This window comes from Pleuronectes platessa, chromosome 11, assembly GCF_947347685.1.
Source record: "Pleuronectes platessa chromosome 11, fPlePla1.1, whole genome shotgun sequence".
Taxonomy (NCBI): Eukaryota; Metazoa; Chordata; class Actinopteri; order Pleuronectiformes; family Pleuronectidae; genus Pleuronectes; species Pleuronectes platessa.
The window spans coordinates 15400727-15424241 of NC_070636.1; the positions used below are offsets into that span (position 1 = coordinate 15400727).

Below are 23515 nucleotides of genomic sequence, written 5' to 3' on the forward strand. Positions count from 1 at the left end.
CTTCTCTTGTCGGGAAAGACGATTCAGTCTTTGCTCTGTGTGGGAGAGGAGAGAGAAAGAGAGAGAGAAGAGGTCAAAGGTTAAATAGTCAGCTTTCCACTTTAACCTTCATCTTAGTGGTGATGTCACCATTTGGATGGAATTCAGGGAAATGTCTCATGTCGTCTTCTTCTTCAATTCACCATCAAACCGTATGGATAGAAGTAAAAAATTACTGAGTGCATTAACTTAAGTGTTGTTCCATGCTTCTACTCTACTGAACTTTCTTCTCTCTATACTCGATTAATCTTGTGACCCCTCTGAGGCATTTTGGGGCCCGACCCCTGAGTTTAAAACCTCTAGACTAAACATCCCATAACTTTATGAAAAGTAGCTAAAGCTATCACACAGTTACAACGGTATAATGCACTAGCAACAATCTAATAATTATATTATAATATATTATTGGGGGATTCAGGAACTTTTCAAACACTTTCTTTAACATTTTGTTTTTAACATTTTTGAAAATTCCCTAGAGAATAAATTATGGATCTTGATGAAAAAATCATGACATATTTATGGGACACATTTTCCACCTCATTTCAACATCAGTCGTATTTTTTGATTAAATAATAACTTCACACTGGTTCAAAACTGACTTTGACAATACTTTTACAGACTTAAGTCATTGTATACATTCATATATCCTATAACCATAACCCAAACCCTTTATTACTTATTGAGTACTAGGTTACTTTGTTAACTACTAATTGTTATGTTGTTTTTTATTCTTCCAAGGTTTCTTTCAAAAGACAACAACACAGCGACAAGTATCATCCTCTCACTCTCAGTCAGACAAATAAACTTACATTCATTACTCAATGAGTCCCCTGGTGGTCAGACGAGTTAAAGCAACATAAGGAGTGCACCATGAACCAGTCTGCTGTATGTCATTATATAAACTGGATTTAACATCTGAGTGTAGGGTATGAAATCCAATTTAAAGTTTTATATGACTTTTAAATCTGCTCATAACTGGTTTTGTGTTACCTGTCGACTCACCTAATTTGCCTACTAATTTTTTTGGATCATCTTTAAAAAGAAAGAAAGAAAAAAAGGAAATATTTTTAGAAAAGGACATTTTTTTATGAATTTGACACTATTGGACGAGGTATCAGACTTATATTTGACCGGAAACGACCACGTCTTGGCTGAGGTGCGTGTATGAAATATTTTTCCGGTGATGGAAATTCGGCTCAGGAATGCATTCATCCCTCCTCTCTCCCTCTCTCGCTGTGTCTCTCTGTGTGTGTGTGTTAGTCTCGGATATTACTGTGACTGGCTGTGAGGTAAGAAAACAAGTCCCTCCCTCTCTGCTGCAGCCCTCCCATTGGTGCAGACTGAGCTAAGGAATGTCCTTAAACTGTTTAAATAGCTCCTGCCTTGGACAGACAAGTCAGAGGAATAAGTGGAAACACCGGAATAAAATGAGCAGGAGCTCAGAGACACTTTTATTTATTCCAATCTGATGAGCTTCAAGCAGAACTGCAGTAGGAGAGACGGGATAAATACAGCTGACTAGCAAGGACTTTCCTTTTCTTCTTCTTCATTTTTTTATCTCTCCCAGCAAGTTTGTTTTATTCTAAAGGTTTGTGGATTATTTCTAATTATAATATCATTAGTGTTCATTTAGCAGATGTAGAGTAAAGATGCTTAACGTGATGTTATTCTGGTTGCAGTTTAGTTGAGATTTCAAGATGATGCTGTGCGGCATCTTTTTGCTCTTGATGCTTTGGAGGTGCGAAGGTGCAAGACTGGCAGGTGAGAATGGAAAATGACTATTATTTAACCTGTTAAAACCTTTCCCTTATAATAGAAATAAATATTTCTTATACGGATTTAAATTGTTACTGTTATTATTCAGGTTATTTTCAGAGTGAAGGTTGATCAAACAATAAAACATTTTTTTGAATATTTTAATCTTTATAATAAATACTGTATTTTTACAAATGTTGTACTGTCAGTTATAGTTCTGTTAGATTGTTTTTCTTTGTTTTCCTTCATCTTCTTGGAGACAGTCATTATGACGATAAATAAATAATCTACCGGTGTCTGCCCTCTCCTCCTGCTGCAGAGAACCGTGATGATAACAGTGTATATGACTTATTCGACCTGGCACAAGTCGGCAAGAGAAACCACGGAGTGAGCGTGGTGAAAGGTGCGGACCCCTACAGTCCCGCGTACAAGGTCCTGAACGCAGACCTGATCCCCCCTGTCCCAGACAGCTCCTTCAGGGACCTCCTTGACTCCATCCAGGCCGAGAGGGGCTTCCTTCTCCTCGCCAACCTCAAGCAGTTCAAGAGGAGCCGCGGCAGCCTCCTCACCATCGAGAAGAACGATGGATCCGGACCCATCTTTGAGATCATCTCCAACGGCAAGGCGAGCACCCTGGACTTGGTCTACTCCACCATGAGCCAGCAGCAGGTGGTGTCCATTGAGGACGCAGACTTGGCTACCGGACACTGGAAGAATGTCACATTGTTCGTGCAGGATGACCGTGCTCAGCTCTTTGTTGGCTGCGAGGAGATCAATGTGTCAGAGCTGGACGTGCCCATCCAGAAGGTGCTGACCCAGGAGGTGGCAGACATCGCCAGGCTCAGGGTTGGAAAGGGGGCTGTAAAGGAAAGATTCATGGTATGAATTATTTTTTTCTAAAAATTAAAAATATTATATTAGTGCGCTGTATCTTGCTCACATAATACCTGAACTTGAACTAATTTTTCATCAGGGAGTCCTTCAGAATGTGCGCTTTGTCTTTGGGACAACTCTTGATGCCATACTGAGAAATAAGGGCTGCCAGAGTGGAGGTAAAGAGTTAAGATAAAAATTATCATTATTACTTAATAAATCACTTAATGTTATGCAAACATCTGTAGGTGTAAAAGGATGTAAAAAAAACGACTACACCACAATTCATTTGCCTTCTCTCTTCTTTCCCCCAACAGCATCCTTAACTGATGTCATGACCTTGGACAACCCAGTCAACGGCTCCAGTCCTGCTATTAGGACTGATTACACCGGCCACAAATCCAAAGGTGAGATCTCTTCTCTGCAAAGAGACAAGTCTGTGCTTCTGCTCTACTAAACGTTAAGAGCTGAGGGGATTTATTGGATTTTCCTTTTCTGTTATTCAGATGTCTGTGGCCTCTCCTGTGAGGATATCGCCAGTATGTTTAAGGAGCTCAAGAGTCTCGGTGTAGTTGTCAAACAGCTGTCGCACAAGCTCGGCAAAGTGGTAAGCTTGAAGGGTCATCGGGGTCTGCTCTTCGTCATCATTTGCTCCCCCTATATTTCCCCTCCTCCCCTTTCCTCTCCATCTCCCCCCCCCGCTTCCAGTTTACGCATTTCCAGTGCGTGGCCACTTGTCGCTGTAATGGCAGTCCCCGGCCAAGTCCTTAATGAGACCCATGTGAATATACAAATATGTTTGGCGGCTGATTGCATTTGCACTGCTTCACTAGAGTCAAGCAATGTCTTAATCACAGTGTTGGTTAGTGATTCATTTGTGCTGGAACCTTGGCAAAGTGAAATTTTTCCATTCTCCATCCTGAGCAACCCCGTTTTCTGTCTCTGCCTCTCTTTCCGTCCCGTAGACTGAGGACAGCAATCTGCTGAAGTCTCACATGAACATCCACAGTGGAGTTTGCTTCCACAATGGCATCATGTACAACAACAAAGATGAATGGACTGTGGACGACTGCACTGAGTGCACCTGCCAGGTAAATGTCACCACACCTGCTGGAATGCAACTGTCAGAGGCCAGACATCTATTATGTTTCCTGTATCCTGGCTGTAATGAAGGGAAAGTTGTGCTAATGTTATAATCACACTGCTCCTGTCTGAAATCCATCAACACCTCTTTTGCACTATAAACATGGTAGCAGGGTTCCTTTTCCCCACTGTAACATCTAGTGAAGGGTGTCAGTGTATTGTGTAATTAGTTAGGTGTTAGTGGGAGAATGTTCTTGAGTTCTATCACCACAGCAGGAGTGTTATGTCCCTGATAAAGATCGTTCCCTTGTGAAATACAGCAATTAGGCTTGGAAAAGAACCAGCAAAGCCTGTTTTTTCGACAGCCCGTCAGGCATTCATTTCACTCGTTATTCTTGCACTAATTTGACTGTTCCTTTATCCAGAACTCTGCTACTGTGTGTCGCAAAATCTCCTGCCCTCTGATCCCATGTGCTAATGCCACCGTGCCCGACGGAGAGTGCTGCCCTCGCTGTGGAACACGTAAGTCTAATTTTCAATTTACCCGAATTATGATTCCATTTGTCACCTGATCTCTTTCAAAGTAATAATCCTTTAACTTTTATCCCACCCCCCACAGCGAGTGACTATGCTGAGGATGGATGGTCTCCCTGGTCTGAATGGACCCATTGTTCAGTGACTTGTGGTCGTGGCATCCAGCAACGTGGACGCTCCTGTGACCGAATCAACAGCAATTGTGAGGGCACATCTGTCCAGACCCGTGACTGCTATCCTCAGGAATGTGACAAACGCTGTAAGTCACTCAGTATTACAAACAGTACAGTATCACACAACCAGAGTGATATTCTCAATTTCATAGCATGATGAATTAATTGGTGTGTTGCTCACAGTCAAACAGGATGGTGGTTGGAGTCACTGGTCCCCCTGGTCTTCATGCTCTGTGACCTGTGGTGAGGGGGTCATCACCCGAATCCGCCTCTGCAACTCTCCCACGCCCCAGTTGGATGGCAGGGACTGCCAGGGAGAAGGACGTCAGACTGAAATATGCCAGAAGTCGCCTTGCCCTAGTAGGTTTTCAGCCCCAAAGTATCTAAGAATGCGCGCCATTTGCGCGAAAAATTTATATTCCTTTTTATTTATCTTTCAGTCAATGGAGGTTGGGGACCTTGGTCACCATGGGACACCTGCACTGTTACTTGTGGTGGAGGAGTTCAGAACCGCAAACGTCTCTGCTCTGACCCCGTCCCCAAATATGGTGGAAAAGACTGTGTTGGTGATGCCGACACGTCTCAATTGTGTAACAAAGAGGACTGTCCTATTGGTGAGCATTTAAAATAGAATTAAAGTAGTTTAACTCACAACACATTTCCATTTTAAAGAATAGATATAGACTCCTTTATTATCATGCAGTTCAATATGAATGAATTACTTCTTTCTACAGATGGTTGTCTGTCAAGCCCATGCTTCTCTGGCACAAAGTGCACCAGCTTCCCTGATGGTTCTTTCAAGTGTGGCAAGTGTCCCCTTGGCTATCGTGGGAATGGCGTCATCTGCAAGGACATTGATGAGTGTAAAGAAGTATCTGATGCTTGCCACACTCATAACGGAATCCATCGCTGTGAGAATACTGAGCCTGGTTACAACTGTATGCCTTGCCCCGCACGTTTCTCTGGCCCTCAGCCCTTTGGAAAAGGAGTGGAACAGGCAACTGCTAAAAAACAGGTTTGATTTATTACTTACTATCTATTTTGTAGCTAGTGGCCTAGTTACCTAGATTTTGGCTAATCCTCTGCTATTTTCTTCAGGTTTGCACACCTCGTAACCCTTGCCTGGATGGTACCCATGACTGCAATAAAAATGCGAAATGCATCTACTTGGGTGTCTTCTCCGACTCCATGTTCCGCTGCGAGTGCAGGCCAGGATACGCCGGGAATGGCCTGATCTGTGGCGAGGACACTGACCTGGATGGATGGCCCAACACTAACCTGCTGTGTGTGGAGAACGCTACCTACCACTGCAAGAAGGTAGCTAGACCCCATGTGGACAGAAATACCAAAGGCCATTATTACCCAGCTGCACTCTATTATTGTCATGAACGCCTCCTTAACCACCCTTTTGTTCCCTCATAGGATAACTGCCCCAACCTTCCCAACTCTGGTCAGGAAGACCATGACAAAGATGGCCTGGGTGATGAATGTGACAATGATGATGACAATGATAGGATCCCCGATGATAGGGTGAGTCATTGCAGCAGTTTTATTTAGCCTCAAGCTGTGATTTCCTCAGAGACCAGACATAGCAATCAGCTGCAGCCATCCTTCCTCTGGGCAGTAGGAATGTGTAGCTCCCGTGTTTGTGTGCTTTCAACAGAGAGCTAGAATGGAAAGGCAGCAGCATAGGAATTGTTTAATATAACTTCAGCATGAAGCCAGGATTGAGGATGATGTGGCTTGAGGCCCATATTTCTAAGTGGAGATTTGGCAGGCTGGGCAAGAAAAATGTTGTGGTAGAAATTACCGGCTCTCATGCAGTGGAATATCCCATTCCAATGAGAGGAAGAAAGGAAAGAAAGCCCTCGAAAGCAAAGTTTTTTTTCCCTTTACATATAATTTCTTTGACCTACTTTACCAAATTAATCTATATTTCATTATGATTTTAGGACAATTGCCCAAGAGTGTACAACCCTGCCCAGTACGACGCAGACAGAGATGATGTTGGCGACCGTTGTGACAACTGTGTTTACGAGGCCAACACTGACCAAACCGACACGGACAACAATGGAGAGGGTGATGCCTGTGCAGTTGACATTGATGGCGATGGTAGGAGATTTCCCTAACTTCTGTCCAAGAAATGTTGTCATTTCCTCATTATTAAGAGAGCATGTACACACTGTCCTAAAGTCTAAGAAGAGTATGTTTTGATTGAACAGGCATTCTGAATGAGAACGACAACTGCCCCTATGTTTACAATGTGGACCAGAGAGATACGGATAGAGATGGTGTGGGAGACCATTGTGACAACTGCCCTCTGGAGCACAATCCTGATCAGGTAAAGACAGATCTCACCTTTCACATTCCAATTACAGCAACTGATCATTATATTACGATCTCTCATGTAGCTCTGTTGAAGTTCCATTAACACTGCAAACATTTTAATGAAGGAGAGGAATGTTAGAGCTTTAAGAAAAGAACAATGCAAAGCTCCATGTTCTTTTCTCTATTGATTCACCTCTGGATTACATATGGATATGTAGGTCTGCTGAGTTTGACAATTGACATTTATCTGAAGAGACATTGCTTACATACATGAAAACAAGGGGCCACACCTCCTCTCATATCGAGGCTGGTGGGAAAATAGTGGCAGGAGTTATTTGAAGGGAGGATAAGTGTCTAACAGTGTGACAGTCAGTCTTTGAGAAATCTTATTATAAATTAATTGTTTTTCTCCTGCAGTTCGACGCTGACTCAGATCTCATTGGAGACAAGTGCGACAACAACCAGGACATTGACGAGGACGGTCACCAGAACAACTTGGACAACTGCCCCTACATCCCTAATGCCAACCAGGCAGACCATGACAAGGATGGCAAGGGTGATGCCTGCGACCATGATGACGACAATGACGGCATCCCCGATGAAAAAGACAACTGTCGACTGGCCTTTAACCCTGATCAACTGGATTCTGATGGTGAGTCAGTCGTTCTCTGAGTCAAACCGGGTCTTTTAGAAATTAACTCCTTCTTGTAATGTTATTTTTAAATATTAATATTTTGTGTTTTCAGGTAATGGCCGTGGTGATGTGTGCAAAGACGATTTTGATCAAGACAATGTTCTGGACATCAATGATGTGTGTCCAGAGAACTTTGCCATCAGCGAAACAGACTTCCGCAGATTCCAGATGGTTCCTCTGGACCCCAAGGGTACCTCCCAGATTGACCCCAACTGGGTGGTCCGGCATCAGGGCAAGGAGTTGGTCCAGACAGTCAATTGTGATCCTGGCATTGCTGTTGGTACGTTATATACAGACAGACATCTCACTACAAATACACACTACTATACAGACACTAAGTAGTGGCCAACCATTTCTGAACCATCACCTCTCTCACTTCAGGTTATGATGAGTTCAGTGCAGTGGATTTCAAAGGAACATTCTTCATCAACACGGACAGAGATGATGATTACGCTGGGTTTGTGTTTGGATACCAGTCCAGCTCACGCTTCTACACGGTCATGTGGAAACAGATCACACAGACCTACTGGTCCCAAACACCCACTAAAGCTCAAGGCTACTCTGGCCTGTCAATCAAAGTGGTCAACTCCACCACTGGCCCTGGTGAGCACTTGAGGAATGCCCTGTGGCACACCGGGGACACCCCAGACCAGGTGAGCATAGATTCATTGACTTGAGTTTAAGATGTCAGATAAAAGTTAACACAATGTTTGACTGTTACTCATCAACCTTTAAAATTATTTTCTCCAGGTTCGCACTCTGTGGCATGACCCCAAGAACATCGGCTGGAAGGACTTCACGGCCTACAGATGGCACCTGATCCATAGACCCAAGACTGGACTTATCAGGTAAGCTGAAATCCTCATGCAGTCTTTCACTCAACTTTAAACCTGGACACTTTACTTTGAAAAGAAGCTCATGTTTACCTTTATATTTTTAGGGTGGTCATGTTTGAAGGCAAGAGAATCATGGCCGATTCCGGAAACATCTTTGACAAGACATACGCTGGTGGGCGACTAGGCTTGTACGTCTTCTCTCAGGAGATGGTTTACTTCTCCGACCTCAAATACGAATGCAGAGGTAGGCACATAATTGATGTTTTACGCTTAACTACAACTTCATCACCTTAGACTCTTTTTTGTAACATGAATTCTGTCATTCATTTCTTTCAGATACATAAATGGAGCACAGAGCCTTGCGAAAGAATGTATCAGTCTGTCAATATGAATATATAATACGAGACCTGGAAATATCTTTAACCTTTTCCTTTGAGAAATGCACATTGGAGGAATGACGAGCAAGTGAGCTGAAGTGAGGTAAACTGACCTCAGGACTTAAAGCCAAATGAAAGTTCGATGACGATTCTGCACTACTGCACCAAACTCAAATGTTGAGCGCAGTTCTGCTCAGAAGACATTGGCCGACTCACTTTGTTGCTCTGATCTATATTGGAAAAGGGCCACATTCTATTGCTTTGCACACCTGAACTGTTGTTGGTTGGAGGTTTTCCTCTTTTGATGAGGGACCAAAGAGTGCTTGATGTTTTAAATTTGCCTTTGTTTGCTTTTGAGCATTAATCTACATCTGCTGTGGGCTCAAAGCTTGTGTCAGTATGAAGAAAGCAGTAGTAGTTTCTAAGGCCGGGGTAAATATGCCCCTTGAAGGAACTGTTGAGGGACCATGGACAGTATGGACTGACTGTTGCTTTTAAAGAGTATGAATGGTGTTAGTGTGTTTCTGCTTATGTGCCACCCAACTGAGTCAAAATTAGTTTTCAATTCTATTGATGACACCTCCCCCACACATTCACAAAGACCTGTATATACAAGGTCTTGTATTTAGCTGATGCTTAGGACTGGCCCAAAGACTTGGTCTTCTCAGGAAAGAGCACTAGAAGAAAATGAGGATCGCACAAAATGCAGGGCAGCACATGCCCCAAAGCAAGCACATCGCACACTGCTTTGGACAGTAATTATTAGAAAATATTATGTTCATATCTCTAATCTTTATTGAATGCGTCACGGGACGTAAACATCAAGGGCCAGTCTACTTCCTGATATGAGTTAACCATTGTAAGTATGGATGTTTGTATTTACGTATTCATCATAGAGGCTTTAATTCTCGTTCATCTTTGCACCTTGCCATCTTAGAATGTTATTAACAACCAAGTAAATGAAATCACTATTCACTTTTGGCAAGATAAAGCATTACATGTGACCAAAACAGTTAGATATATCACTATCGCCATTTGTTGCTTCTGCACAGTGTGCATGACTGGTGTGCCTGAGCTTGTGTGTACATTTCTGACGAGGGAAAATCTAATGAAACCCTTTATGTACAAATATTACCTCATTAATTCTTTCTGTATTGAGGCCAGCAATACACAAGAATCACACTTCTTAACAACAGAGTATAAATTGGTTGGCTTCTTTGTTTTTTAAGCAAGACTTTAGTATCATTCATATGCTGTATATAAGATATTTTTGTAGCAAAAGAAGCCCAAACAGGAACGTAAAGGATTAAAATAAATGATGTGCTGTACGTATTTCCTGTGCATTTTTTGGGGGATAAATTATTGTGTTTGTTTTATGTTGAGGTAATTTCATTTGTGTAGATATATGCTATTTAAATAATTTATCTAGAAGCGTAGCCTCATATGGAAGCGTTTCTGTCTGTATAAACTTATTTGCACACTGACATGAGGATGTCTTTGTTATTTTGTTTTTTTTGTATGTCTTTTTTTAATTATTAGTGAAGCTTTTCTATAAACGTTGTTTTATAGTTTCTACCCTAAGTGCTGTTTATATTCCTACCTGTTATTTTGTAATGTCAAGTGAACAATAAACACTTACTAAGTGTCTTGGACAATCTGTGACTTTTTGAGGAGCAAACAAAAGTCAGAGAGTTAGTCATATCCACTTTGATTGAAGTATCGTACGTTCAAAAGCAATGGGGGCCGAGCCACACTTTGTCGAGTGACTGGAACCCATTAGCTGAGTCTGGTGAAGCCTTGGAGAGAGGGATGTATCCTCGGTAGTCAACATCAGGAAAACTCAACATGAAGTATAACCCACTTAAAGGCACATCCATAGAGATATGTGATTAAACACGGCACATGGCATCTCCTTACACCTTCAAAAGACACAATCCATGGGAAATGAACACATGAGGAGTTTTGCATGCTTCTTGTGGGGTAGAATTTCCAGTTGTGGCTGTGGTCCCAACTCATGCCAGTGAGAATGTGCATTGTGGAATAAAACTTGTCAAAACACCACAGATGAGGTATCAGCAGTTCACTGACTGTGATGCTTTGCACCAGAAGACTGCTAATTTAGATCTTCCCCAGGGCCAGAAAAGGTTGTAATCTAAGGCACCAGTGAGGGTCATGACAGAAAACCCAAAAGTATGCCGCCAGTCTCTTTACATTAGAAGTGACCTCATTCTTACCATTCTGAGCTCACTGTGTTTCCATTAACCATAATGAGCAGAATATCTGTCCTCCTTAAAATATATCACATCCATGACATGGATGGTGTTTGTAAAATGGGGACTAATATGTGAATGAAGGCGTTACAAACATACGGAATTTGTATAAAACTCAAGTCTGACCGGGTGTGGTCATTCTGAAAAGTGACTGCTCGGTCAGACGTGTGCAGGGGCGTCTGTTTAGATTCCTGGACAGATAGCGATAGCAGGCCTCTCATCTGGGTTTGACCTTGGAGGGCTCACCTGGCTGACGTGTTTTCAATCCGGAGGAATGTGAGCTAATTCCTGTCTGTTAGATGGGGTCAGAATGTGTGGCTGAGGTGAAGAGTGAGACGAATGGGCCCGTAGGTGTCCGGAGTGCCAGGAGAGAGGAGAGGCGTGACATCTGGGCTAAGGTCAGCCAGGTGCAGACCGGCGTCTTGCGCCGCGCATGCAGGACCAAATAGGGACTGTCTGGGCAGCTTCAGCAAATCTCCCAAACAAACCAAATGGGATGATTTTTAGAGATATAGAAATCGTTTGTCAGCGGAAGATCCTACTAATCTGGCCCACAGTGAAGCAGATCAACTATAGAGGTGGGAATGGCAGGAACGGCAGGAGATGAAGTGGATGTGAGTATCACTCATGTGGAGCATACATCCTGATTAACAGCCTCGCTGGATGTCTGATCACACGTTACCAACACGCAGTACTATATTTCATGCCTAGACTTGACCCCACGCAGGAGAACATTCTGTGGCGAGCCTACACAGTTGTTAGGTTTAATGAGAGTAATTTGCTGTTCTCATCTATGATACTTTTACAAAGTGTGGCCCAGCTGCTCTTTGTCCTCGAGAGATAAAAACAAATACAAATCATGCATTCACACTGTATACACCCCAATCAGGTGAAACTATTTAAATATATTGCAATAATAGCGTTTCATCATGATGTCATTTTGATTTCATTACAACCATAAGATGATGAATGTTATAATAAATAAGATTCTCTCCCGTATCTTATTTGTTGCAAAGGTTAAATCATTTCTACGCTATATTATGTAATTGTCTGACTTCATAGGGATGTCATGGTGATTTCATTCCTACCATATCATCAAAAATAACTGTATATATATATTTTTCTTTGGGTCGTGTCAATAGCTCAGTAGGATGCAGATATTTGAGAAACTTTTGAACTTCATTGGACTTCTTTGTGATTTGTTCATGATGTCACTTATCATATGACACATGATGGGGAATACATTTCTGAGCAATATAAGCGTTGGCTCATACAGGGTGCAGAGATACTTCCAAATATGCTTTTTTGAACAAATGGCATTTGACTTCTTGGGTTTCCCTAATAATTGTTTTTCAGATCATATTTTTGATGACCTTGAACTTTGACCATTCAATATTTTACCCACCCAAGTACAATATGTTGCAACCAATCTGTTCAAAATCTATCCGTATGTTGTTGAGTTACTTTGTCCACACACACATAGGCCAATATGTCAACATGCAATATAACAACAGAAGGCAATGCAGCTGTATATGTTAGGATCTGGCAGCATGACTCTCCATCCTCTCCTGACTGTTGTGTTTTTCTTTACTCCTTCCCTGTATTACATTACATTACATTACATTACATTTAGCGGACGCTTTTATCCAAAGCAACTTACAAAAAGTGCATTGAACCACGAGGGTACAAACCCAGAAAAACAAGAATCAAGAAAGTACAATTTCTTGAAAAAGCTAATCTCTGTATCTCCTGAGTTTTTTTTCCAGGGCGTGGCTAGGTCACCCTCCTCCTACCTGAGTTTCCCCTCCTCATTATCAAGTAGGGGAGAGCGGGGTAATGTGGGACATCGGGCAATGTGAGACACCCCCTGTATCTAGGCAACGGAACACATTTGTGGTCATTTGACCATTATGGTTTCAAGCCCCTCCCATTCCCCCCTTGCCATGAAGGAGGAGTTGCTCAGCGGCTGCACTCTCCATCTCTGCGAGGGATGTTTGGCCCCAGGTTGTCTACCTGGTTTATAGTTTCTTGGCATGACAGCTTTTCTACGATGTCAGGATTTTAACTATTACAACATATGTTGTTATGTTAGTTTTAAAGTGGATAAAGTAAGTGTCTCACTTTACCCCGGCTACGGGGTAAAGTGAGACACGTAGCCGGGGTAAAGTGAGACACAAGACCACTTTTTTAAAAACAATCATATTTTCACTGCCCTTTGTCCTGAAAACATTCTGATCATTTCCATTGCTAGAAAACATCCTGAATTAATGGGAAATGTATAAATTTGACTGATATATCATTTTAGCTCGCCTAGAGGGGAGCAAATTAAAAAAAAATTCCACATTACCCTGCTCTCCCCTAGAGCTGATATCAATCTGGCTCACTACTCCACCCAATTCCTGTTCCATAAAACTCCGGTGTATCGTCTCCTGTTTTCCCACAAGGTAATCAAGCTCTGGACTCTGTGTTTTCCGCTCTTGCTGTTAATATTTTGGTGATTTTTAGATTTAGATGGCTGCTCACATCATCTCTCCTGTGCTCACATCACCTGTCCCTCTGTTTGTCTGCCAGGCCTTGGAAGTTTTTAGCTATTTTTTGAAGACTCAACAGAACCTCCTGTTTTTTTATTCACCTGAGATCTGCAAAATCTTGGTTCCTGAAAACTAGTAATTATAACAATATGTTGAAAACGCCAATTAGGATAAAAATATGTTTTCTCTTGCCTAATTTATCATTTAACCAAAAGTTCGAACTATCATTTTATTAACACTGACACATCGTGAATCATGTTTGTTCTTTGTCATTTTATGTAAATGGCTATAAGACATGTTAGTTATAACTCCATAAATCTTAAAGCTGTTACATGTGTCTCGTGACGTCCAAGCCAGGATGTCATATTTTAGACGGACTCTCTGATAATAAGGCTTCAGATCATCACGTCGTGTCAGTCGTCTCCAGCTGTGGGCTCCAACACTCAGTCAGCTCACATTCCTCCAGCAGTCTGAGTAACTCCTCCTCCGTGAGGTCTGAAGACTCGTTCTGCAAAAATACACAGACAATACGTACTATTTTAGAAGTATATGTCAAGAATGTGTTTGTGTGAAAACACAGAAACCAACCATTTTATTACAACCACACACACAGACCTCTGGTAGGAGTATCAATGTCACATTATTACAGAAGTCACGATGCCATGGTTAGACTCTGGGCTGCCTCATTTTGTGTGTTTTCCTCTGTTCTCCGTTGCTTGTGTGGCTGATTGTCCCCAGTTTGCACTTCTCGCTGTCTGCCTGTGTGCTCCAAGAGATCCTTCAGTCTCCCGTGGGGTACCAACATCATGGCTAAGTTCTAGTCTGTTATTCCTCAAGGGATTTTTGCATCGATTTTATATTTGCCACCTCAAGCTCCATCCTTGTTATCTATCTCCTGATTGCATCTTTACATCTCTAGATCATCACCTCATTGGCTGCCCTGCTCATCCTCCAGACCCCATCACCCCACCTGCTTCCAGAATCTAGAGATTCCTATCCTGCTCCTCAAACTACGACACAAACCTCAAACCAAAGATGACCTAACCAAAATAAACTGTCTGTGTTTTAAAAACTGCTTGTACTTTGCATTTTATAATATATATATATATTAAACTGCTCATATCTCTTCCATAAAATCCTCCCAAGACCTGATCCCATTACAAAAGATTCTTTACTGGGCTTAAAACTCTGTTTTCACAAATCAACATGACCTGCGATAACAGTGGCAGTACATAATAATAAGGTGCACTGCTGAGATTGTCCCCTTTGCCTAGTTGGAAGCTGTCTAGGAAAAAAACACTTTCAATTGTATATTACCACAGTTTTTTTCTTTAAGTCCGACTCCTCACAGCCAGCCTTCTGGGACAGCATGTGAGTTCAAGGCGGAGAGACAGCCTTCCTAAAGTAGGTTACGAGGAGAGGAGTGGGTTTTCAGAATTTTACTAAAGGTCAATATGTTTCCATGGAGGTGCTTTTTCTATTTAGCAACAGCAAGTAAAGTCTTTGATTCCAAATAATTTGACAAAACTTTTGATTCCTAATAAGAGACGTGACTAATATACCGATGCATAAATGCTCATAGACAGTTGCAATCTCTTGGTATGTTGAGGATCCTGTACTGTGTTTAGACAGCTGCAACTCAACAGTCAATTTGTTCCAATAATATCAACTCATTACCTTTTGTGACATAAGCAATAACCCAGAAATGTGTCCAGGAAAGCAGGGCTTAAAAACCTCTGGAGCAGAAAGGTAATCATTGTCTTTCTCTCAGCATGTGCGCTGGTGTTTCTAGCTGTCATCCCAGTCGAACAGAATGTCCCTTGCCTTCAAATAAGAAACTCGTGTCATCCAGTCATTCTGACCGTGATCCAGATAAAAGCAGGATTCATTGGTTGTTTTCCTCAAATTGCGGCAACAAACAATCTTTAAACACATCGTTATCACCTTAGAAAAAATTATGTTGCCAAAGTGTTATTAAGCTGTTTTCTTTTTGTACATTCACAATTCACAGGGCAACATAAGGATTCATTTGGAATCGTGCTGCTTGACACCTAATTCATCAACACTAACTCTTGAGGGAAATATTTGGCTATTTAGCAGCTAAATGTTTACGAGATTATAGCTACTATCTGTGCCAGATGTTTGGTTCTGGGGTTTTTGGGAACAGAACTTTTTGGACAGACAAATTTGTTTAGCAGGCAGTGGTTTACAGAAACAAAAAATCAGTTCACAGCTTAGCTTTTATCTTGTTTTTTGTTTTAATGCAATGGCAACAATCCGAACAAGACATAACGTCACTTTCAGACCTGACCTCCAGGGAAAACCTTGAGAATTGGCTACGGAGGGGTAGGTTTTCTTTGTGTATGTACATAACTCTATGCCTAAGACATCTTTGCTTCTAGGCCTACACTTAGCTTCCCTTCCATGGTTAGCCCTCACAGAAAAAAATTATTTATTTGAAATTGCATAAATTTGCACAAACACAACTGAGCCATTACTGCAACGTGAGACGTATGGCACAAACAATTAAATCACTGGTGGTCAATTACCAGCATGTAACTGTCTGAGAGCTCATGAATGGGGCAATATAAAAAGTGTCCCACCGGCTGAAGTATTAATAGCCATAGCTGTCTTTAACCAGTAACAGCCGTCTCGTAGATGGCAACTAAAAGTTAAGACTTTCCTAAACACAGGAGAGAAAAACGAGATAAAGGAAAGAAGGAGTGCTTTTTACTGTGCTGACAAAATGCTGTGACCTGTGGCAGTTGTGGTTGACCTCAGGTACCCTTAATACGAGGGTGTCTTGCGGATGACTGATATGGTTTTCTGTCTGAATGTCTGTCTGCAGTTAATCTAAAGCATTAAAGCTACATCAGCTGATCTCAGTCCATCCACTGAAGCTGTAGCAGTAGAACTACGTTCAGTAGACATCACAGGAAAATTGCAGCTGCCCAGGGAAAAAAACATGAGGAATTTGATTGAGTTTTCCTCAGTGAGAGAAAAACAACAATGAAGAGCCTGGTTAGAAGTGTATAAACACTGTATCAGACAACGAAAGGCATGAACAGGCACATTTATTTTTTTAATTTGCTGCAGTCAAAGGCTTCATGTGGGCAGTTGTGCGAGCTGTTACACTTGAAGCAGATTTGAGTCATTTCAAGCTTCATGGAAAGACAATACTAATTTATGAGTATCCCCCCGTGCATTTTATACTGAACAATGGCTAAATCACAACAAAGAAATAGTAGAGGAAAAATGACATTGTGATAGGAAGGCATGGCGGTGAATACTGTCGCCTCACACAAGAAGGTTCTTGTTGCGGTTGCATATTCTTGCAGTGTCTGCATGTGGTTTCTCCGGGGACTGCGGCTGAAATAGTCCTAAAACATGTAGATTGGGGGCTAGGTAAATTGGGAGACTCTAAATTGAACTGAGTGAATTGAGGTGCTGATGAGAGTGAATGGTTGTTTATCTATCTATACCGGCCATGTAATACATCGTTACTAAAATCATTTATCATGGCCTTTACTCGTCTACCTTGTCCGTTGAATAGCATGAAAATGACAATGAGTTTAATGTGTTCTTTGCCCCCCAGACACAGGCGTCCAGTTCCTCTCCCAACAATCAATGGAAGGGTGGAGGAACCCCCTGACCTTTAGTGAAATATAAAAGTTCTCAGTTCCTGTGTTGTATCAGTTTCTAGCAGATAGTTGAATCTGACAAAGCCAGAGCTGTTCAGCCCCAGAGCTATCTGCCCTGCAGTGGACCACCGCCTCTGTACAACTCACTGTTGGCTCCTGTAAGCGCACAGTGCAGGGCTGCTCAGGTTTCAAGGTCACCGACTTCAGTCACATACCTCGGCTTTATCGGCCACAGACCCGGGGGCCATTACTCCACTAATATAGGGAGGAATTCTCTTCATTACACCATATTCGCTTTAGATGCTGCTGATACAAATTTGTGTTGTGAGCCAGCAGTTGTGACATCATTGTAAATGTATCTTGGTTAGAAGAAATACAAGTTTGTCACATGTGAGATAGTGTGGATACTATACAATATAATGTAGTTAAGGTTTATTCTGCAGAACTTCATCGACGGCAGTTTGTTGAAGCGATTGTTGGCTGAATCCCAATATCCTCACTTCAACCCGTTATTTTCCCACATGGGAGGTGCTGTATGCATAAATGGTGTGCATGTGGACACAGTCTCTGTGTCTGTGTGCATGTGACTTATACTGTGAGAAAATAACCTCTTCCATTCTCAGGTGATTTCCAGATTAAGCTCCAACTGCTTCAGTGATGTCATGAACACATAGCAGAAGTTTAATGTTGATTTCCCTAAAAAGTTGTTTCATGTGAGATCTGAGCTGTTTTCCAACTAGATTTTCACATTTTGACATCCGCAAACAGGGTCATGTTTTCGCAGATATAGGGGAGAGCGGGGTAATGTGTGACATCGGGTAATGTGAGACACCCCCTGTATCTAGGCAACGGAACACATTTGTGGTCATGTGACCATTATGTTTTCAAGCCCCTCCCATTCCCCCCTTGCCATGAAAGAGAAGTTGGTACTGGTGCTGTGGAAAGTTAGCCTGGATGCCAGACAAACTTAGCCCCGCCCACAACATTTGAGGTCGGGAAGTTCGGTCTGGAGTCGCTCCGTGGGGAGAAATTATGCCCGAACAGAAACTGTTCGGACAAATCAGATTGTCAGGGTGGCCTTTATACGATGATGGACAGATGATCAACATTAACATACTCAACCACGTCATCAAAGTGCGCTTGGGTTGAATTGGTTTTCAACAAACATGCCTGCAGCTGGAGAACTGAGATGTGTAGATGCTGCCATTGAGTCTGTTTTAGAAGACATCGACAGCGCATTCATTTTGAAAGAGGAACAGAGAACGCGGAGGCGACGCCAAAGCTGCGCCGCGCTAATCCCTAGCACGCCGGCGCTTGGCTGTTCACACTGGACGCTGAAGCAACACTGAACCGCCGGGCAGCGCTAATATTATCAGCCGTTGATCCAGTAGTATTCAAACATATACTTACTTGTTGCTCCAACATTAAGCAACAGCGTCCCAACATTTGTCTTTTTTGGTGTTGTCTTTATACAACATGTTCCGTGGATCATACAACTCACTGTACTTCTCCACTTCAATTATTAATTGAATGTAATCCATGTTGAAGAACTTCTCCAATTTTAGCTCCGTTAAATGTCGGGTGTCGAGGGGAAATTACGAATTCTCCACTCAAGCCTATGTGGAGAATACGTAGCCCCCCCCCCCCCTCCCTGGATGGGAGCCAGCTGTTATTTAAGGCTTGGCGCTGCGCTTAAGCATTGCTTTGGCGTTGCTTCAGCATCCGGTGTGAACCCGGCGTTAGTAAATAACTCACAATGCGTCGCTTAACATACGTCACATACTACATTGATCTGATTGGTTGTAGGTCTATCCAATTGAGACAAGAGGCATTTTTTTTTCTGGTTCGGTTGAAACACGCCCCATAATCACAGCCCAATGGAGCGGTATCAGACTCACATTCTGACTAGAATTGTGAGTATGACAACGTCAGGCTAGTGGAAAGTATGTTTTTTCACAAAAATTCGTTTTTTGCATGTAAAAGTAAATTTTCTTGCCTTGAACTTAATCAACTGTTGTGTCAAAACAAATTAATTAAGTTAGAAAAACTTATATCATACATGTTGATGAACTTCCAACATATAAAACCATGTGATCGATGCTAGCTGAAGATTAGCCTGAATTGCTAAGAGATGTTGTTTTATCTAAAATGGTGGCTGTGGGGTAAAGTGAGACAAATGCTGTTTGGTAAAGTGAGACATCAAGCACAAGTAAAGTTTAGTCTTAAAAATATTTTTGTGTAATTATACATTACATATGTTTAATTTTTAATGTCATAAACATTGTAGAAAAACTGTCATGCCAAAAAACTACACCAGGAAGACAACCTGGGGCCAAACACCCCTCGCAGAGATGGAGAGTGCAGCTGCTGAGGTCATGAAGTCCTTAAGAAAAGCTGGAAGGGATAGAAATATTGATAAGACAACCCTCAAAAGATTCATAAAGAAAAAAGAGAAAGGGGAAGTAAAATCAGTAGCCTTAGCTGGAGTAAAGTGAGACACAAGACCACTTTTTTAAAAACAATCATATTTTCACAGCCCTTTGTCCTTAAGAAATTCTGATAATTTCCATTGCTAGAAAACATCCTGAATTAATGGGAAATGTGTAAATTTGACTGATATATCATTTTAGCTCGCCTAGAGGGGAGCAAATGTAAAAAATTGCTCACATTACACCGCTCTCCCCTACTGTTATAACAGATATACTGTTATATAATAATAACTGCAGCTGTATAATGCATTTTTCCTTCACAAAAGACTTCCGCCAGTGTGAAGAGAGTGGCATTAAAGGGATAGCACACACTAAATGGAAAATTCATCTTGATTCAATCAAAGCATAAAATGCCTCCATACTGCATGTGTGGTGTCATCCAAGTGTCCGGAATCCCCAACATTCATATTCTACTCAAAACGGCATCATTTACACCAGATTTTAAGCCTAAAATTCCAGTACCGGAAATAGTGATGCTAGAGGACGTAGCAATGCTAACGTGCACCGCGCACCGGGAGAGAGTGTGTGCGGGTTTCTTTTTTGTCTGTGAGAATATGGAAGCGCCTCTGAGAAGATTATATATTAGAGGACTTTAAGGCTTAAAACACGGTGTAAATTAGGCAATTATGAATGTCCGGGCTTGTGTACACTTGGATGACACCACTTAAGCAGCATGGAGGCATGTTGTGTTTTTTTTTTTACGTCTGAAGAAGTGGTCCCCAGTTATTTCAATTGTATTGGATTTGGCTCCAACACATTTTAACACTGAGAGAAAGATGATTAGTGAATTTTCATTTTTCGGTGTGAGCTATCCCTTTAAATAAACAATCCCTCTCTCTTCATGAATCCTCTTTTCTGGGGAAACCTGACTTTTATATTGAGGGAAACTGATGATCTGCAAGAACGATTGGGCATTCAGGACGTTGTCCTGAATAGTTTATCTGATCGGTCATGGAAGTGTGGGCCCTTTGCATTACAAGGGCTGTAGGTGTGTGTTTCAACTTAATACACAATCTGTGTAATTTCTATACACTATGTGTAGACATTATTATAACCACCTTTAACACAAGTTCTAAAAAAACCAATTCATATTTCAGTCTCAATGGAAATAAAGAGTCTAACATTGAGTGTATAAAGATGTGGACCCCTGATATCTGAGACCAGAGCATCACGTAACACAACAAATTTGTGCTAAGTTATACAATATGTGTGTTGTGACCAAAACACAGAGTGTTGTTTGTCTTCCTGTATCATCAAAAAGACACAGAAGCCAAAAGGGCCTTTCTTAGAGGGAGATATGAGAGAGAAAGTATGATAGATGATGTTGGCCATATTAAACCGATTTATGGAACCATCCAGCTTTACGGTAAATGTTGCGATTGTCCTTCCTTTCACAGTTGATGTAGGAAAGCAGCCAATTAAATTTGAAGCTAAACTCTAGATCCGCTGCTGAGTTTCTCAGACTTAACTATGTTGTTTTTGAAAATGAATAACAGAGCAGCAAGAGTCAAACAAAAAACACCTTTCCGGATAGAGGAAAGGACAGAGCCTCTGTTGCACAGACAAACAGCTAAAGAAGAAATCTAAAGGTGAAAGTGGAGATTCTTTGGCAAGGCAGTGAACTGCACTGGAAGGGGTATTGCTTGGAGGGAGAAGCAGAGATGACACACACAATCACTGGTCTCAGATCTGAATCCAGCTCAACACGGCATTTGTTTGAATAAATCACCAGGTAACTCTCCGGACAAACACTTGATTTCTTAACATCACACCCTGGAATCAATCAGGCTGAAGTAGTGAAGGAATCTGTAGCCACAGCTACAACGCATGAGACATTTTCCACCTCTGCAGTAAGTGGTGCACTGCAGCAGCTGGCCAGACTAAACACAGAGCAGCACAGTTCCCACTTGCAGGGAAAACATTTAGTACCCAATCCGTCTTGGGGGTTTGAGGATGTATGGTACAGTAAAACACTTTTACTGCAAACATATTGCTAAAGCAAATTCAAAGACTGTCAACCTCTTACATTTGCTTCCTCCTATGGATTTCAAGATTCAAACTTCTTGCTCCTGTCAATACCGACTGTAAGTGGACAAAGATAAAACTCCTCCTTGAAAAGTTTTGACGGACAGAGAAACAAATAGCGTCATCTGGGCTAATGCATCCCAGCCTTTATACGTTTAATTTTGGACTGAATATTCAAGATAATTACGATCACGGCAGTATTAGTGGTTTACTGCACGGCCGTATTAGTGGTTTACTGTTCGGGAACTGGAGCCTTGCTCGTGACAAGAGAAAAATCTGGTTCTAAATTGAAAGAATAATAAAAATGCTACCGATACTCGTACATAAGGGAAATGTTTGGCACTTTGGGGAATATGCTTATTTATATTCATGTGGAGTTAGTTGAGACCATTAATATCATAAGCTAAGCTATAAGTATCTCTTGTTTCGCACTTTATAATGTTATTGCTCTCCTCATTTGACTCTTTTAAGAAGTACCTACATCTTTCAAAATGATGAACAAATATTTTAAAGGAGACATATACATGCTCGTGTTTATAATTTTAATTTGGGTTATTACCCCTTTTTTTTCATGCTCTTATGTTAAAAAAATGCACCACTTTCCTCAGACTGTCCATTGCTGCAGGTCTTCTTTCAGCCTCTGCCTGCAACACTTGGTTTTATCTCCTGTCTCTTTAAAGACCCCCCCTCCAGATGAAGGCCAATCTGCTCTGACTGGCCCAGTTGGCCGTCTCTGTGATTGGTCAACTGCTTGCTGCGCATGTAGGAAATGTCAGCGTCATTGTGCTGTTAAATCCACCAGAGAACTATGCACAACCCCTGCGTGGTTGGTACACACTTCAGGTGCAAAAGGACTGTGAGGAGGCGTTTGAGTTACGGTTGTTGTACAAATCAACTTTATGAGCAACTGTAGCTGTGTGAAAGTGTTTAAGATCGCACTCCCACACAAATTCCGCACAAATAAATCTCCTCCAACCACGAAAAAAGCCTGGTAGCACTATGAACGTACACATCGAGAATGCTGTTTACATTGCAGACACACACTGCAGTGACACAGAGCTAAATGTGAAGTGTGTTCAGCACCAGTAGTTAAGAGACTGGTGGGTTTGATGTTATGTAATTATAATGAAAGAACAGTCTCCTATAAGCTTGACTTAAAACGCAAAGAAATCCTCTTTGTTTCTGCTCATTAAGACCGGGAATAGGTTTGAGGTTTCTTGGCATGGTGCCTTGTTTGATGTAAGGGAGTGGCACACACGTTAGTGGAGTTTATTACCTCACTATGCATCTTTTATGTAAAAATTAGGCATATACCTCACACTGTGGTTCATCAGTGTTAGAAAAGATTTGTTGGATGATACATTTAAATGTGTCCTCCATCCACAGTAGCACTTAGACGAAACACACAGGTAGTTTGTTTGCGAAAGAGCGAAAGAAGCTCACCCAACTTAACAATGACTAAGTCAAACCGATGAATTTATCACGTGTTTTCCCTACCTCGGATACAAAATTTAAAGGAATAAATATCAGAGACAGCAGAAATCGGGCCTATTCACCTTTGTTTGGTGGAACATTCTTGTGTTGCGCCTTTAGCTACTGGGTTTTGGGAGAGAGAGCTACCGTTCTGTGGTTGTAACTCATCAGCAGCTCTTAAAACCAGACACAGCTCAATGGTTTCCAGGAAACGCTATGGAGCGCGGACATCGGATCTTTGAGAAGAATGCTTGAAAGCAATGAAAACACCATGGAGGACACAAAGCTATCAGTGTAGTACACGTCCATCCTCGCCCTAAGAACAAGGCTGCATACAAATAACGGAGAGAACAGTTAAAAAACAGTTAAAACAGTTAAAAAAAGCCTATGACAA

At 41.7% G+C, this 23515-nt stretch overlaps 2 protein-coding genes across 3 annotated transcripts in view; one reads left to right on the forward strand and one right to left on the reverse strand.

Annotated features, from left to right (window-relative positions):
* Positions 1–1487: 1487 nt before the first annotated feature.
* On the forward strand, positions 1488–10337 carry LOC128450720 (thrombospondin-1). The gene is made up of 22 exons (XM_053434342.1): positions 1488–1627; positions 1719–1800; positions 2114–2673; positions 2768–2846; positions 2985–3074; positions 3174–3274; positions 3633–3758; positions 4176–4272; positions 4370–4543; positions 4641–4817; positions 4898–5071; positions 5192–5472; positions 5556–5774; positions 5880–5987; positions 6410–6569; positions 6680–6798; positions 7203–7437; positions 7532–7759; positions 7861–8132; positions 8230–8327; positions 8420–8559; positions 8652–10337. The coding sequence occupies exons 2-22, from the start codon at positions 1737–1739 to the stop codon at positions 8657–8659; spliced, it is 3510 nt and encodes a 1169-aa protein (XP_053290317.1). The 5' UTR covers positions 1488–1627; positions 1719–1736; the 3' UTR covers positions 8660–10337.
* Positions 10338–13188: 2851 nt separating this feature from the next.
* Positions 13189–23515, reverse strand: part of fsip1 (fibrous sheath interacting protein 1) — a 32103-nt gene continuing 21776 nt past the window's right edge. For both annotated transcript variants that reach the window (XM_053434923.1, XM_053434922.1), the window contains exon 10: positions 13189–14001. In XM_053434923.1, coding sequence (XP_053290898.1) covers positions 13897–14001 — 105 coding nt within the window. In that variant the 3' untranslated portion in view covers positions 13189–13896. The remainder of the gene's footprint in view (positions 14002–23515) is intronic.